Raw genomic sequence first — 14,842 nt, forward strand, 5'->3', positions numbered from 1 at the left:
GAATCATTTAAATGTTCATGTGTTCCTTTTGATCATCATCTGTGCACAATCCTTTAAAAGTTTGTATCATTTTCAACAGTAATGTGATTGCAGTTTGGGACAAAAGACATCATTATTATTATTTTTCTGTATTTTTAGGTAGTAGAGATTAAAATTCACCATATTCACACAGGGGCAAGTTTCCTTTGATGACACAGCTTGGAAAAGCCAGGAATGGATATTTCCTTTGGACCATTTCTGTTGTTCTGTACGGCCAATACATGTTTTATAAGTGAAGCTTGACTAGTTTAAGGAAGTTAGCTATAGTCAATTTAAATATGAAGGAAAGTGAACGGTCTAGACACCTTTAATAATTATTGTAGTTATTTCAAGCTGCAGAAAAGTTGTGTTTCAGTGACGAGTTAACTCATAGACATGGGGGAGGTGTGGGTCAGACAGCTTAGTTGATCAATGATCTAACAAAACAATTAGCAGATAAACATCTTTGCCCACCTTGTGGAGAAAACCAGCTTCTTAACTAAAAAACTGATCAATATTCTATTAATTACATATGTAGTTTGTTACCGCCTGTTAGAACAATGTCAATCACTCTCAGTCTGTCTTCTCTGTGCATCTCTTCACTGTTTTATTTTCTTTCTTTTTCTGCTATCATAATGCACATGCAACTGCTGTAGCATAATCATGATGTGAACTCTTAATTGTCAACACTATTGAAAGGTAATGCTAATCTGCTCTCTAGCTAACCATAGTCATAGTAAGAAGAGCCTGTAGGCTAACATTAAGGGATTGATGATTACTGGCCTTGCTGATTATCCAAGTCAATATATTGCATTTAGCTGTATCAGCATTTTATTTTACTGACTTTTACAGGCTCCACAGTGAGTTGCTTCTTCCCCTTTGGCTTTGTTTACCCTCTCCAAAGTCTCTCCTTATGTCCCACCCACAAAATCTGATTGGCTAGATGTCATTCAAGCACTTGCCAATCAACAAAGAGGCCCACTGACACAGAGAGCATATGGCACTACTTCCTGTTTTCCTGCTGCTACTGTGATGCTTTCTGCTAGTGATGGTGAGATGAAGCTTCATGAAGCATTGAAGCTTTCCAGCAAATCAGTTCAGAAAAGGGTAAATTTTCTTGAGGCATCATGTGCACACAAAACCACCTGCAGGCCAAAGTGTGTAAAAACAGTAAAACAGGCAGCTGTGATCTTTGCCATGAGCCATGAGCGCTGTGATACACTGTATTATGTGTCAGTATCAGTTGTTTGGGAATTACTTTGAATAATGAAAAGAAATGTATGACTATAATTTTGTTATATCAATAAAGTGTATTTTCTAGTGAGTTTATAATGACTATGCTATATCATATGTATGTATCATAATAAACATAGGTAGCGTCATACAATCTATATTGAAGGCAATAGAGGTAATATTCATGTTCTGTGTCACTTATGGAAAATGGCATTGGTTTAACTGTCTTACTCTCCAAACTATCCAAAATATACAAACTCAAAACTAACCAAAAATCTCATCTGTCATAACCACACATTTTGAATGGAACCCATGGCGTTTATAGTGCTGTCAAACCTCGCGCAAAGATCTGAACCACTTGCCAAACCAGTGACATGGTACAGCCTGGCAGCGAGGCTTCGATCTTCACCGATGACGTCACTCATCAGAAATGATACAAGTCTCGGTATGCACTTCGCGGGAACACTTCCTATATTACTCGACACACGTTTCAAAGCATCGGTACAGCACGTAACATCACTACTTTCTGCAATTTCTCATGTTCATTTTGCTTTATTTTTTTATCATGCAGTTTTACTTTAATTGCATTGCATTTTTTGTCATAACAGATGCATATCGATTCCAAAAGTTGGTTTTCAAACTCATGAACTCCAAAGAATCAGAATCAGAAAAATCAGTAGTGGTTATCCCCAAGCTAACACAGGCTGCTGTCTGACAGTAGCTAGTGTCTTGTCAAACATATTACCAACTTTAAATCATGGCATTAAACCGATTTGTGAAAGGGGCTCTTTTAAAATTCCTAGCTTACAAGTATTTCAGCTAGTTCACAGTTATGTTAGCAGAAAAATTTGTTAAACACTGACATGAACTGTTCTGACATTTTCTCTGCTCGTCATTTAAGGTGTTGACCATTCAAAAAGGATAAATTTAATATAATTTGTATGATTTTCCATGTTTGTATGCCTTAGCAGTATGATACTGAGATAATTAGTAGGCTTTTCACCCCAAACTCAACATAAGAAGCTGCTGTGTGAATATGGTCACTTGTACTCAGTGCCAAACATCTGCAAGTTGAAAAGACTTTATCATCATGAAATGGAACAGAATACAAACACTTTTTTTTGCAAAACGTCCCAAACTACTCTTTTTCGATGTTGAAAATAACACAAACTCACTGTACTGTATTTACTTCAGAGAGTGTTGTGTACTTACATCCATCAAAGCAGCGTTGATGTAGTTGCTGCTTTCTCCGTCTATTGTGATGAGGAAAGGTAGACATCTATCAGGAGGAAGGCCGTCCATAAAGCGGTTTTTATCTTGGTTTCTAGGCAACAGCGCGATGCTGCAGTCTTCAGGCTGAGGCTGAGGAGTCACCGAGTTTAACGTCTAGACACAAAGAGATATACAAGTTATTTTGGTGCTTCACTTTACCACACGAGGCAAGCTTCCAGTGATGACTAGTATGGCATGATTTTAAATACTTATGCTCTTAGGGTGCATGCATTGCTTTCTGGTGACAACTCCTAAACATCTTTAGGTTCAGCTGCATAAAACTGGCTTTATGCTTATCATCTGATTGCTTTGTTGAAGTAGTAAAGAGTTGTAATTGACTGGTATTTCTGGGTTGAAGCTGAATGACAAAGTTAAATTTAGGCTTTAGACTTTGACAAAGAATGGAGTGGATAAAAGAGCTAATCATTGTATGAATCATTTCCCAAAATTGTGGCTTAAAATAGATAATTTCTGCTCATCAGAAGCTCAAATACTCTGCCAGAAACTTTGTGGGAGCTATTGTTGCTTGAAAAATACTGAGCATATGGACGAACAGCAGAGAGGAAGATTATGCTGCAGTGACATGCTCATATTTGTTCTTGATTTTATGAAAAACTTCTCTTACTCAATGAATTCAAGCTGACCCCAACCTCAGTTCCTATTCACAGAAAACAATTATAGATGCTACGTCAGGTTTGCGGTCAGGTTTACCTGGAACTCATCCTTCAGATGTGACGAGTTGGTCTGCGAGTCAATGCGGATCAGATCATAAAAAGCAGCTTTGAACTCGCACACTGGTATGGCTGTTTCTCCACATAGACAAGCCTCTAGTATGGCATCATGGATGAATATATACTGCTCCTGTGGGTGTAGAATTGAAAACATACATATTATCACGGACATACACATCTTCATTCACTCCTAGATAAAAATGTAGTTTAAGATCAAAGCAGACGCGCACACTCGTCACATTGACAACAGCAGTGACAGCAGATGAAAGTGAGCATGCTGACAGCGTGAGTGAGTGATGACTGATGGAGATGGAGTTGTGAATGAGATGAAATGATGACTGTTGAGTTTTTACTTCACCCCAGAGTCAGTCCAAACAGGAAATTGAATTTTCTGAGCTTTCGAAAAAGTGAATGTAGATTCAGTTCAACAAACAGCAAAGAGAGTGAATCGAAGGCTGCTTTTGTGAATGACTGAAAATGGGCTTGGTTATCCAATGGATGAGAGAAACTTAGATTACTCTACTTTACTGGACTGACATTTCCTCTTTAAAACTTTTTGTGAAGGTAAAAAATATGAAGACAAAAAGGGTCTGTAAAAGAATCTGCAGAGTTTGTCATCACTGAGTACTCAAAGTGACTAAATAAATCTTTAGACTAGACATAGACTAACTTAAAGCCCTGCTTTTATCTCAATATAAAAAATTTTGACACTATCAGTAATGAATCAACATAAACAAAGGGAGAGAAGCAGCAGATATATTAAGGTGTCAGAAGAGGTCTTCTTCTGAAGGTGTCTGATTGTTCATGTTACACATTTAACTATAAATTCTGACAACCATTTCCCTTTTCAGCATAGTAAATTATGGAAATATAGGCTTTTCAATCACAGCCAGTAAAAGTGAACTTTTCCTCTACAGCACCCCTGCTGGGGTTTTCAGGACAGCTTAGGACTGTGCCCAACACGACCGGAGCAAACTGTAAGCCTAAATCCTTGAGGAGACACGGCAGGTGATCAATGTGAGGAAATTTATGTTTTGTTTTTCAAGCTCTTAACTTTTAATTTTCTTTATTAAATTCTATTGTTTATTTTAATGTGTTTCATTTTAATGCCTGTTTGGTGTGTTTTAATGCTCTTACCATTGTAAATGTTCTGTTTTTAACTCTGCAAAGCACATTGACTGGCTTTGCATATGAAAAGAACAATAAAATTAAACCTGCCTTGCCTTTTAAAGGAGAAGAAGCCCAAACTTCATACAGTTAAATGCAGTTTTGATTTTATTTGTATGCATGTGCTTGGACTTGGAAAGTAAGAAATGCATTTTTGTCTCTAACTCTGTAATTCTTGACTCTGCCACCAGATGGTGCCAAGGCAAGATATCTTAAAATTGAAACAGAAGCGTATTGAGGAAAAAAAAACATTTACTTTGGTTCAGATTTGGGGGTGGGGGCTCCTGTATCTATAGAGATTCTGCCTTTTGCCTGTATTTTCATAATTTGTTATATTCTGCATACCTGGGTGGCAGTTTGGAATTTTAGCCCCTGACAACCACAGTGGCTGAGTCTTACAGTCTGAAGAGAGCTATATCAAATGCTGCAGCCAGGTGCTAGATTGTTAATAAGCCACTCTAAAATTTTTATGACTTAGAGATCTCTTTTGAATTTTCTGAGCAATATTACAGTCTTATTTCTTTATTTGCCACTTCAGGAATATCCAAGCATCATTGTATTTCCAGGGTTCCTACACACTATAAAAATTCAAATTTATGACTTTTGAAGACCTTTTAAGACCTGTATTTGAAAAAATCAATACCACTTTTTGCAACAAAGGGTCAAAACTGAAAGGCATGGAGGATTTTCTAGTACAACAGGCCAGGGCTGAATTTGCTGATTTAATACACTTTTTCTGAAATGCTAAATGGTATAAATTGGATGATTTTTGGCATATTTGATGCCTCTATCTAATCAAAAGACTGTATAGTGATATCTATGATAACACTACAGAACAGTTTTGCTAAACAGATAATTAACAATTAAAAAATAATAATCAAAATAGAATAAATTTAGTCAGAAAAATAAGATAGGAAAAAGACATGTCTTAGTCAATTGCAAAGACCTCTCACATGTAAACAACAGACTTTTCAAGATTTTCTATGGTCCTGAATTTCAAAAGTTTAATTTAAGACTTTCTGAGACTTCTCAAGGATCTGTGGGAACCCTGATTTTTCTTCCCATATGTATGAGCATGCAACCAATTTATACTCTAGATTTCAACTTAATTTGGCTTTCAAAGATAATGTCATTGTTGAGGAGAAAAGGAGAGCTCCAATTTTAACTTTGTGTCTACAAAACACAAGAAACAAGTCCTTCTTTTACTACCTCTAAACTGAGAAGATGATTGCCATCGTGTCCAGATAAAAATATCTATACAAAAAATATTCTAAATACCCAAATTGTTGTGTTAATGCAGTGATATGACATGTTTATGAATGCTTAACAGATAGGTGAATCCATGCAGTCTCCTCAGCCGGCTCCATGTCGATGGCTGAGTCTTTCAGTGAATGATTCTAAGATGTGGATGTGGATGGAGGATGGGTAATGCAGTCACCTCAGTCTGTACCATGTTGATCCTCCTGGAGCGAAGCGCTTTCACACAGTTGTAGATGTCAACCACGCCTTCTCTCTCCGCCATGTCCAACATGATGTCGATGACGATGAAACAGCCTGTGCGCCCTGCTCCAGCACTGCATAAAGAAACAAAAGAGAATTATTCTTTGACTATAACTGAGAGAGAAAAGCAAGAGATGTTTGATTGTGTCTATATTTCACATGCAAGGGTGCAAAATTAATCATATGTGGTATATCATGCACAGTGTCTTTTTATACCTGCAGTGAACCACTATCGGTCCAGCAGAGGGTGGATTGGAGATTTTAACTCTTCTGATGAAGGATAGCAGTCCTGTGGCGTGATATGGAACTCCATGATCAGGCCAGCCTGTGAAGTGGAACTGCTTGACTTCACGCACCTCATTGAAACCACGCTGAGTAAAAATAAAAACAAAAAAGAAACTGAGCATCTATAATTAAACGTAATAAATCTTAGTCATCTCTTGACCCTTTTTGACACAGACGAGTCAAGCTCCAAATGTCTGATCCTAAACTGTAACTGGAGCAAGAACTACAAATGTGAAAGTTTCCTTGCAACACTATAAGTTATGCTATACATAAAAGCAATACAAAATGTTTCTGCAAACTTTGTGTGAGCTTTAACTCACCCTCTCCAGGGTAAATGTGCGAACCACATACTCAGCGAGAGGTTCAACCTCCACAAAGGTCACCTTGAAGTCTCCGTACACCTCTGCATCATCAGGCCAGTACTTATAGCACTTCACCTATTAAAAGATAAATAAGAATTTGATCAAAAATAGTATGCTGGCTGCAATAAAAGCTGTTAAAAGGCTACAAAATAACTGTGAGGAAAGAAAAATGTGATTTCTTGAACATTTCAGACATCAGATACTCTACATTTTCTCTTGAAAGTGACACTAACCTTATAAAAAAATCCTTTAAAACATCTTAATGGCATGCTTACAAAACATAATCATAAAACAAAAAGAATGAAAAATCAGCACAACATACTGCAGGAGTTAGAAAAAGAGCATCTTACCCTTCCAACCTCCACCAGATTGGTGACCATGACAATACAGGCTGACTGTTCCTGCCACACCATCCTCCAGAAGTCATACACCGTCTCGTGAACAGGACCTGAACACAAAGATAATGCTTCAGTGCTTTGATGATGGTTATGTGTGAAGATATTTGCCTTTTATTCTATTTAACATTAGAAAATAAGATTTTGTAGTAGCATCGTGCTAGCTTACCTTGAGTAGCAATGTAGTGACTTGGTCTTTGGTAGCCCTGAAAACAAAAACGCTTCAGTTTAAATAGGACATAACTTCATAGAAGGTGAAAAATTTACCTAAGAAGATTAAACATCCTGAAAATTCCGATCTTGACCACATAATCCTTTCATTTGTTGGCATAGGGGCAACATGTGAAGCCATTGCAACTAGGTGTTGGAACCTGGCAGATAATATTCTCTATATTTGTACCTGATGCATCTGAACTATCAAAAAAAGATGCAAAATTATGCTCAAAGTTACAAGTTTAGGTGGAAAAATCTACTGATTTTCAACCTCTGATTGGCAGTTGTTGATGAACAAACGCACTACTCATAAGCAAATGTACATCAAACAGTGGGATGTAAGGAAGACTGGCAAGAGGGCAATATGGAGTCATGCGGCGGAAGCCCCAGCAACTCAAAACGTTCGGACAACGTGACTCGATGTGACGAGTGCAAGTATGGATGCAGAGGTGAACAAGTGTAAAGGTTGAGGGGCGTGAATGGAGGATTCCACAGTGATACTTACATCCCTGTACAGCCAAATCTATAGCCCAAGCCACAGGCAGAAAGAACGAGTGGAAGAAAGAAAGAAAGAAAGCACAACAATGTCAGTGAGTGTCAATCAGAGAAAAAGAAAAGTTGCATTGACTCAATGGGAGTTTGAAAAGGACATGCAGAAAATAATATAATTAAGAGTGAATAGAAAAGACACTTCCTGCTGTACTCCTATGAAACATCAAATCTACTTGTCTACCCTACACCGCTTTTTTCACACCATTCCAATCTTGGTGTAAACTATGGATAAGAATTAGCAACATACACAAACACAGCAGGGAGTGTCCAATCTATTCATTTAATTCTAGCTTAATGTAAGTGGTGACATGCATGTGATATATCTCAATGATAACATAGAATTTAATGCTATAAGCAAGTTAGCATTTAACAAAGCATAATGTAAGAGACTGACATGCAAATGATTGTTGTTTATGGAAAAGCAGAGTGAAGATTCAGTGTAGATGACAAACACAGGTGTATGGGTGGATAGATGTGAATTTAAATGAGTAAAAGAGTGATTGGTGAATGGACAGAGAAAACAGAAAACAATAGATGGGAGACGAAAAGCTAAGAGTGTAAACTGAGCTATAACTAAAAAATAGAAAGCTGTAAATAGCCTGAAGGCATTTTGAAGACTGAAATACTTCTACTGTTAAGAATAAGATGATCAACATCACTCAGCCTCAGCTCTATCCAGCATCCCTGTACTCTAAGCAGTTGCAGACGATAGCTAACTCTGCCTTAAATGATGATTCCCACCCTCTTCACAGTGAATTTCAGCTTCTCTACTCTGAGCTGAGGTTTTTAGACCCAAGGTGCAGAACAAAGCAGTATAAAAACTTTGTTCCTGCAGCTATTGCAGAGCTGAACAAGTTGTAGCCTTATTTTGCACACATGTATTTATTTGTTCATGCACTTATATATATATTCCTACATTTGAATCTCAAACTTGGTTTTTACCCTGGTTTATTTGAGATCTACTGGTTTTATGAGTTTTTAACTTGATCCTAATGGATGGTACTTCACCCTCTTTCATGCCTGTTTCTGCTTTATTGATGGAACCTTGAGCACTTTGATGTTTTACCTTTGTTTCTGGCATGGTGTTTCACTTTTCAGGGGATAGGTGGGGGGTTGGGTGGGGAGATGGGTTGTCATGTCTTAGGAGGTTTTAAATAACCTACATTTCTCCTGTTTGTTTCTTGTTGCTTCTGTCATGTGACCTGCATTTTGAAATGGATGTAATCATACTGACTGCAAAACAAATCGAACTACGGGTACAAATAAAGTAACCTGAACCTGATCACTCTCACTTGTTGATGGTAAATAGAAAGCTAGTACTAGCACTGGGTTAGCCTTGTCTTGCATAACGACTAAAAAGAGCAGGAAACAACTAGTCCGTTGCTTTCCAAAGGCAACAAAATCAGTCCACCAACACTTCAAAACCTCATAAGTAATATGTTGGATGTTGAGTTAATGTCACTTAACAAAGAAACTTGAGGGAGAGGGAAACAACTTGTTTTCTTCTTTCATTGGAAACAAAGTTAACTTAAAAATCCCAGAATGCTTTCCAAGTAGCTTACATCACAAACGAAGGACGCCACTTTAAACAGCTTTTCTCCCTCATTATGGGGAGCAGATGGACTCCCGGTTAAGTCTACCCCATGCAAGGGGCAGGGCAGCCTCAGAACTAACCTGTGGCTCCTTTCCCATATGTTAATCCCTGCTGTCACTCCCTGATTTCCTATGCTACCCACCATCCTGTCCTCTTCAAAATAAAAGCAATAAATCCCCCAAAGATAAGTCTTTTATCCCTAACTATGTGAAATTCATCAAGAAACTAAAATGGTGGTTTACTGTTGGGTAAATACATCTTACAGTGTGCAATTTTTACTGAACAGAAACCTCAATTAAAAACAAGAGGTGAGCAGCAGAGAAGCTGGTTTCACTCTCAGTCCTTTGCTATTGTTCTGATTAAGAACTCCCTGGCGGCCAAATGTATAGATTTTGCCTTAAAACAGGAGAGTAAGTAGGCTGTGCATGGTGTCGTTCACCAAATTGTTTGCTAACGCTGCACTATTTCTTCCTGAAGTCACACATTTTTTTTTGTACAAAATGAAAATACGAGAACATGAGCTTAGAGTTGCTAGTAAGAAGAAAGCAGATTTGTAGCGACATAGGCTGTATACCTGCTTTTTCTCTTTTTTTCCTGTTTTTTAGTTCTTAAAATACAGACATATTAAGCTAAGCATACCTTCTATGCACACTAACAAGCTATAGCTGTAAATTCATATCATTGACACGAGGAGGATGGTGTTGATCATCTCATATAAATACATACAGAAGGCAAAAGAGCATATGTTTCCAATCAGTATCAACAGAGGATTTATCAGAATCTCTGTATAGGCTTTTGTTAAGATGAAGATGGTACAATCACGGATTGCTGGGCTTTTAAAAAATATTCACACCCTATATTTCTCTTTTAGTTTTCTTAATGTTTTCAATTCCCTTTTTTAATGTGTAAGCACCTTGAGTTGCTCAATGCTCAATGTAAAATAGTGCTTTTAAAATAAACTTCCCCTGACTGACTGTCTTGAAATGTCTAAAGATAATTAATTCAGAATTGCTGGATGAAAAAAGGACAGAGACAGAAAGAAGACAGCAAAACTGACACTGGATAAAGACCCATGTGATGTATGTATGATGCTGTTTTTTTTTCTCGGGGTGGCTGGATGTATAAAATGGCACGATGGATGACTAGTAGACGCATAAAGGTATAGAGGCCTGACATACGAGCGAGGGAGTGTGGTTTCGTTGGTTTCGTTGGGAGCCAATAGTAGCATTCGATGCGTTTCCACTTACATCGATGTAGTTGGCGTTGATGTAGTCAGAGGAGGGGTCGTCTTCGATGGGCTGAAGGATAACCCTTGAATGGTCATCTGAAGAAAGAAGCAAGAAATATAGTGTTTTTAGAGAGCGATAAAAAAGAAACATGGCAGAAAGACAGTGAAAAAAGAGGAGAGCAACATTTTTTTTTCACTGCAAAGTCTGATCAAACTTGGTAAAGCTGGTGTGATGCTGATAAAGTATGTTTGAATACACTTTACTCTGATCTTGTGGTCCAAGGACAGGCAAAAACATTAACTTTTTCAGAGGAGAGAGTTAAAACTTCTGAAGGTGAAGCCAAGGGTTGAAACTTAATATGACTGTCCTTTTTATCTAGCACCAAAAGCGGAGTTACTGTATCCATTTAACTTTGTCTCTTATGTTCCCTTTTCCTCTTTTCTATCTCTTCTTGAAAAAGAAACAACTTAATTTTAACATACAAAATTAAATCTTACTCCCTTACATGCTATAATGTTCCCATAGCGGTTCTTGGTGCGGTTCTGCTCCTTCTTGGCCACATCCCAGGAGGCCGACTGGCCCTCAAAGAAGCTCTGTATCACCAACAACAGACGGAAAGAACAGGGAGGTAAAATTACACTTCATGGATTCACGATCCTGCTGGAAAAATCTGAGCAGAAAGGAGTACCTCAGTAACATTTTCGTCCTTTAGTATACTTAGTCGATTGACAAAATATGGGCCATAACAGAGAGTTTGTAGCTGTTTGACTGTTAAGTCAATAAGGCAAAAAATACAACGAAATAAAGGAGGGATTCAAACCCTAGGCCATTATATGATTTTTATGTCGAGTCAAAACATCAGAAAGAGCTGTATGGATTTTCACAATAGGTTTTTGTTGTTTTCTACATTAAAATAACTGTGCACAATACATTACAACTCTTCCTGTCAGGTTGTAAGAAAAGACTCCCAACTAAACAAACAACAAATATAAACCCCTTTGCTACCAGTGCTTGTAATGAGTCAGTACTGCTACTAATAATCTTACTTCATATTCCTCCTTGAAGCCGTAGCTGTCAGAGGTCTTCATGAGGTTGATGTGCTGCAGAAGGTCAGCCACTCTGATAGCCGGGTGCAGCTGTCCCGTCTGATAGGGAGATTCAGTTCCTTCACAGTGATACCGAGGAACGTCCAAGAGCCGGCTGTTCTCTGCTGCAGAGGCACTGTGGTTCTCATCTGCAAGAAGAGAGAGGATAACACAGGTCAGTTTATTCTAAATACCCTACATTTGCATATGAGGGTCAATCAGTGGCTTTGCTAAAGGCACTAAAACTGGTGTTTTATACAGTCTAGTGCTAAAAAAACAAAGTTGATCCCTTTTTTCTTATCACGTCTGAGGAATGATTTATACCCTAAAAGAATTTCCACGGCTTTGTGAGACTTGGAAAAAACAAATTACTTTTATCTTTATAAAAGCGAAAAACAGTGTACTTATCTTCTTCCTGAAAACAAGTAGTAACTGATGGATTTGAGCAATTACCATATGAAAACACTGCATTTTCTTCAAACCAAACAATCCATTATCTGCATTATTTTCTCGGTGTAAACTCACCTGTGATTGGAACTACATGTGAAGGCAGCAGGAGGAAAAAAGAGAAAACGGGTTTGAAAGACTGTAGCATAGGAGGATTTGTTAGCAAGACCACAAGCACAGACTTTGATCAGTCTGCTGAGACTGAAATGTTCATACATGATGGATGATCCAAAAATAATGATATCATAAAACAATGGAGCACAAACGTAACAAACATGCGGAGCACTGTGTGAATTTAGCACCCTTAAACATCTAAAACAACTTAAAAGTCCCTTAACAGCTGGTCTGAGACAGAATAGCTGCAGTCAGTACCCTCTAGAGGAGTGGTTCTCAACTGATCTAGCCATGGGACCCACCGTCACCGCTAAGACCCACATTTCCAAACTTTTTAAACCACTAAAATACATATAAAAATATATGGTTTGGATCTTGGATAGAGCAAAACATATGACAAAATAAAAATATAGGACAAAACATGTAATTTGACTTGGCTTTACTATGATGGCATATATATTTTGGATGTTTTTTTTAAAGATTTAATAAACAGAACAAATAAATAAAGATATTACCATGGGAAAACCAGCTTTTTGCTGACATCTATTATAGAAACATATCAAATGTTCCAAGCTTTCCAGACAATCTGTAATACCTACAAATTAAGCCAAATATTGTTTCCACATTCAAAGCAAGACTAGTACAGGGGAGTACAATGAAAACACTGCAAAGCTCAAACGGCAGCATGTTTTTTCTGTCGTAATTTTAAAAATGTCTCATCCCACTTAATATTCACCAGATTCACCAGACATAGTGAATGGGTTTTCATTACCTGTAAGCCATAATCATTTAAATTAAAATAAATATACACTTGAAATATATCAGTCTGAGTGCAATGAATCTATATTACATGACTTTCGCTTTTTGAATTGAACTACTGAAAAAAAAAACATTTTTGATGATTTCCAATTTATTGTGATGCACCTGTATTCTGTAAAACTGAACAAGTTGAAAAAAATATTTTTTATGCAAAAGTAGTAGAAATAAAGTTTCTGAGTATGGCTCAAGTTAAAATATATATTTTTCCTGTTTTTCATCCTCTGCAATTTCCTGTTATTGCTTTTACAGATTTAAATCTCAAAAAATCATATCACCCAAAGTAAGCTAATTTGATTGAACACCAGTAACAAAGACTGAAAGGTGCACTTTGACCCAGAAAGTGCTCTTCCGTTGCATTCAGCTCATCATCCTTGCTTTGTTGAAGTTGGTCCCCACAGGTGGGACTTCTCTAACTGTGTGGGTAACTTCACTCATAATGCAAAAGTGTCTAATGCCCAAAGGCATTCAGGGAAAACAATGCAGATTAAGGGATGATTGTCATATAATTGAGTTCACTTAGAGTGATCGAGTACAGCTTACTTTTCTAACATCCTTTTACCATTCAGTCTTACGGTGTAATTTATAAAAAGGATTTTAGTAAGAAAAAAGTGCTGTCCTGTTTGTCTGGCTTTTCTAAAGTTACAATAAATGAAGACTTTTGACAGATATGTATCACTTTTTTTGTGTTTCGGTCCCACAGGGCTCAGCCTTTTTTGGATACAAGTAGGGGGGCTCAAAGGAAAAGGTTGTAAATCATGTTATAGGCATTTTAGGCCCTATTTTTGTATCTTTCACTTTAGTGCAAGTGCATTTTTTCAACAATATTAAGGCTGTATTCAGTTGTTTCAATTCATCCAATTTAAAGGTATAATTCCATGTTATCAAACAAATATGATTTTCTGTTTTTCGTGGATGCATAAGAGTGTGCTCTAAATTTTTAACTAGAAATAAGTCATGTATACTTGCTTTGAGTTTTGCAGTGCTCACTTAAGAAAAATGACAGTAGAAAAGTCAGTCAGACAAGAAAAAACTTCAATTTTGATTTTTTTTTCTTATAACCAAAACTTGCTATCAAAGTTTGTACTTCGTCCCAGATTATAATTTTGCTGTTTTTACTTTGATCATTATGAATTTAATCACACAATTTTAAATAAAATTTCCCTTCTCTCGTTAATTGCCTCATGCTTCACCCTGATACTCCTCTGTAATATCACACACTTCTTAGACACACTAAAGCCAGTTTAATTATCGCTCATAAGTAGGAATATAATTACTTTTTCATTTGTCAGTTTGCACAGTGATTAAGTATTTCATTTGCAGTTATACTAGAGTCATATTGGTGCAGAACTCTCAGGTGAACATTTCTGTGCTGTTGTTGATAATATGTGCTGGCAGTAGTAATGCACAGACTGACAGGTCGTATAATGGGGAAGCTTGAGGTCGCGGCACAACCGGCTGATTTCATCTTGAGCATTGTTTATTAACTGACACTGTTTATTTCATCCAAACGACGCTCCTCTCTGCTCTGAGGACATGTTAGCTCATTACTGACTGTTAAAGGTTTGTTAAGCTCTCGTCACGCCAATTAATGACAAACTTAACCCGACACTGCCTCTTAATTTGCTTCTTCCTTCTACTTCTTCCCCTTCTGTGATGTGATCGGCCAAGACAGATTGTAACTGCAGCCTTCACTCCAAATTAGAGGCTAAGGAACGGTTGATTAACACAGTTTGGTGGCATGGTGGATTGTGAAGCCCTTAAGGGTGTGTTACAACTCCACATCATGCTGCAGTGTCAACACCAAACTAAAGATAAACACATTGCAG

At 37.4% G+C, this 14,842-nt stretch overlaps 1 protein-coding gene across 15 annotated transcripts in view; it reads right to left on the reverse strand.

Moving 5' to 3' along the window:
* ptprk (protein tyrosine phosphatase receptor type K) overlaps positions 1-14,842 on the reverse strand; it is a 168,134-nt gene that overhangs the window by 10,001 nt on the left and 143,291 nt on the right. For 3 of the 15 annotated variants that reach the window (XM_041804628.1, XM_041804629.1, XM_041804624.1), the window contains 12 exons: positions 12,162-12,173; positions 11,598-11,785; positions 11,057-11,156; positions 10,501-10,646; positions 7,682-7,699; positions 7,133-7,169; positions 6,919-7,016; positions 6,527-6,643; positions 6,138-6,292; positions 5,860-5,995; positions 3,235-3,384; positions 2,464-2,637 (listed from right to left, as the gene is read on the reverse strand). In XM_041804628.1, coding sequence (XP_041660562.1) covers positions 2,464-2,637; positions 3,235-3,384; positions 5,860-5,995; positions 6,138-6,292; positions 6,527-6,643; positions 6,919-7,016; positions 7,133-7,169; positions 7,682-7,699; positions 10,501-10,646; positions 11,057-11,156; positions 11,598-11,785; positions 12,162-12,173 — 1,331 coding nt within the window. The remainder of the gene's footprint in view (positions 1-2,463; positions 2,638-3,234; positions 3,385-5,859; positions 5,996-6,137; positions 6,293-6,526; positions 6,644-6,918; positions 7,017-7,132; positions 7,170-7,681; positions 7,700-10,500; positions 10,647-11,056; positions 11,157-11,597; positions 11,786-12,161; positions 12,174-14,842) is intronic. The other 12 variants (XM_041804637.1, XM_041804632.1, XM_041804626.1 and 9 more) reach the window with 7 other exon arrangements.

Source organism: Cheilinus undulatus, linkage group 14 (assembly GCF_018320785.1).
Source record: "Cheilinus undulatus linkage group 14, ASM1832078v1, whole genome shotgun sequence".
NCBI lineage: Eukaryota > Metazoa > Chordata > Actinopteri > Labriformes > Labridae > Cheilinus > Cheilinus undulatus.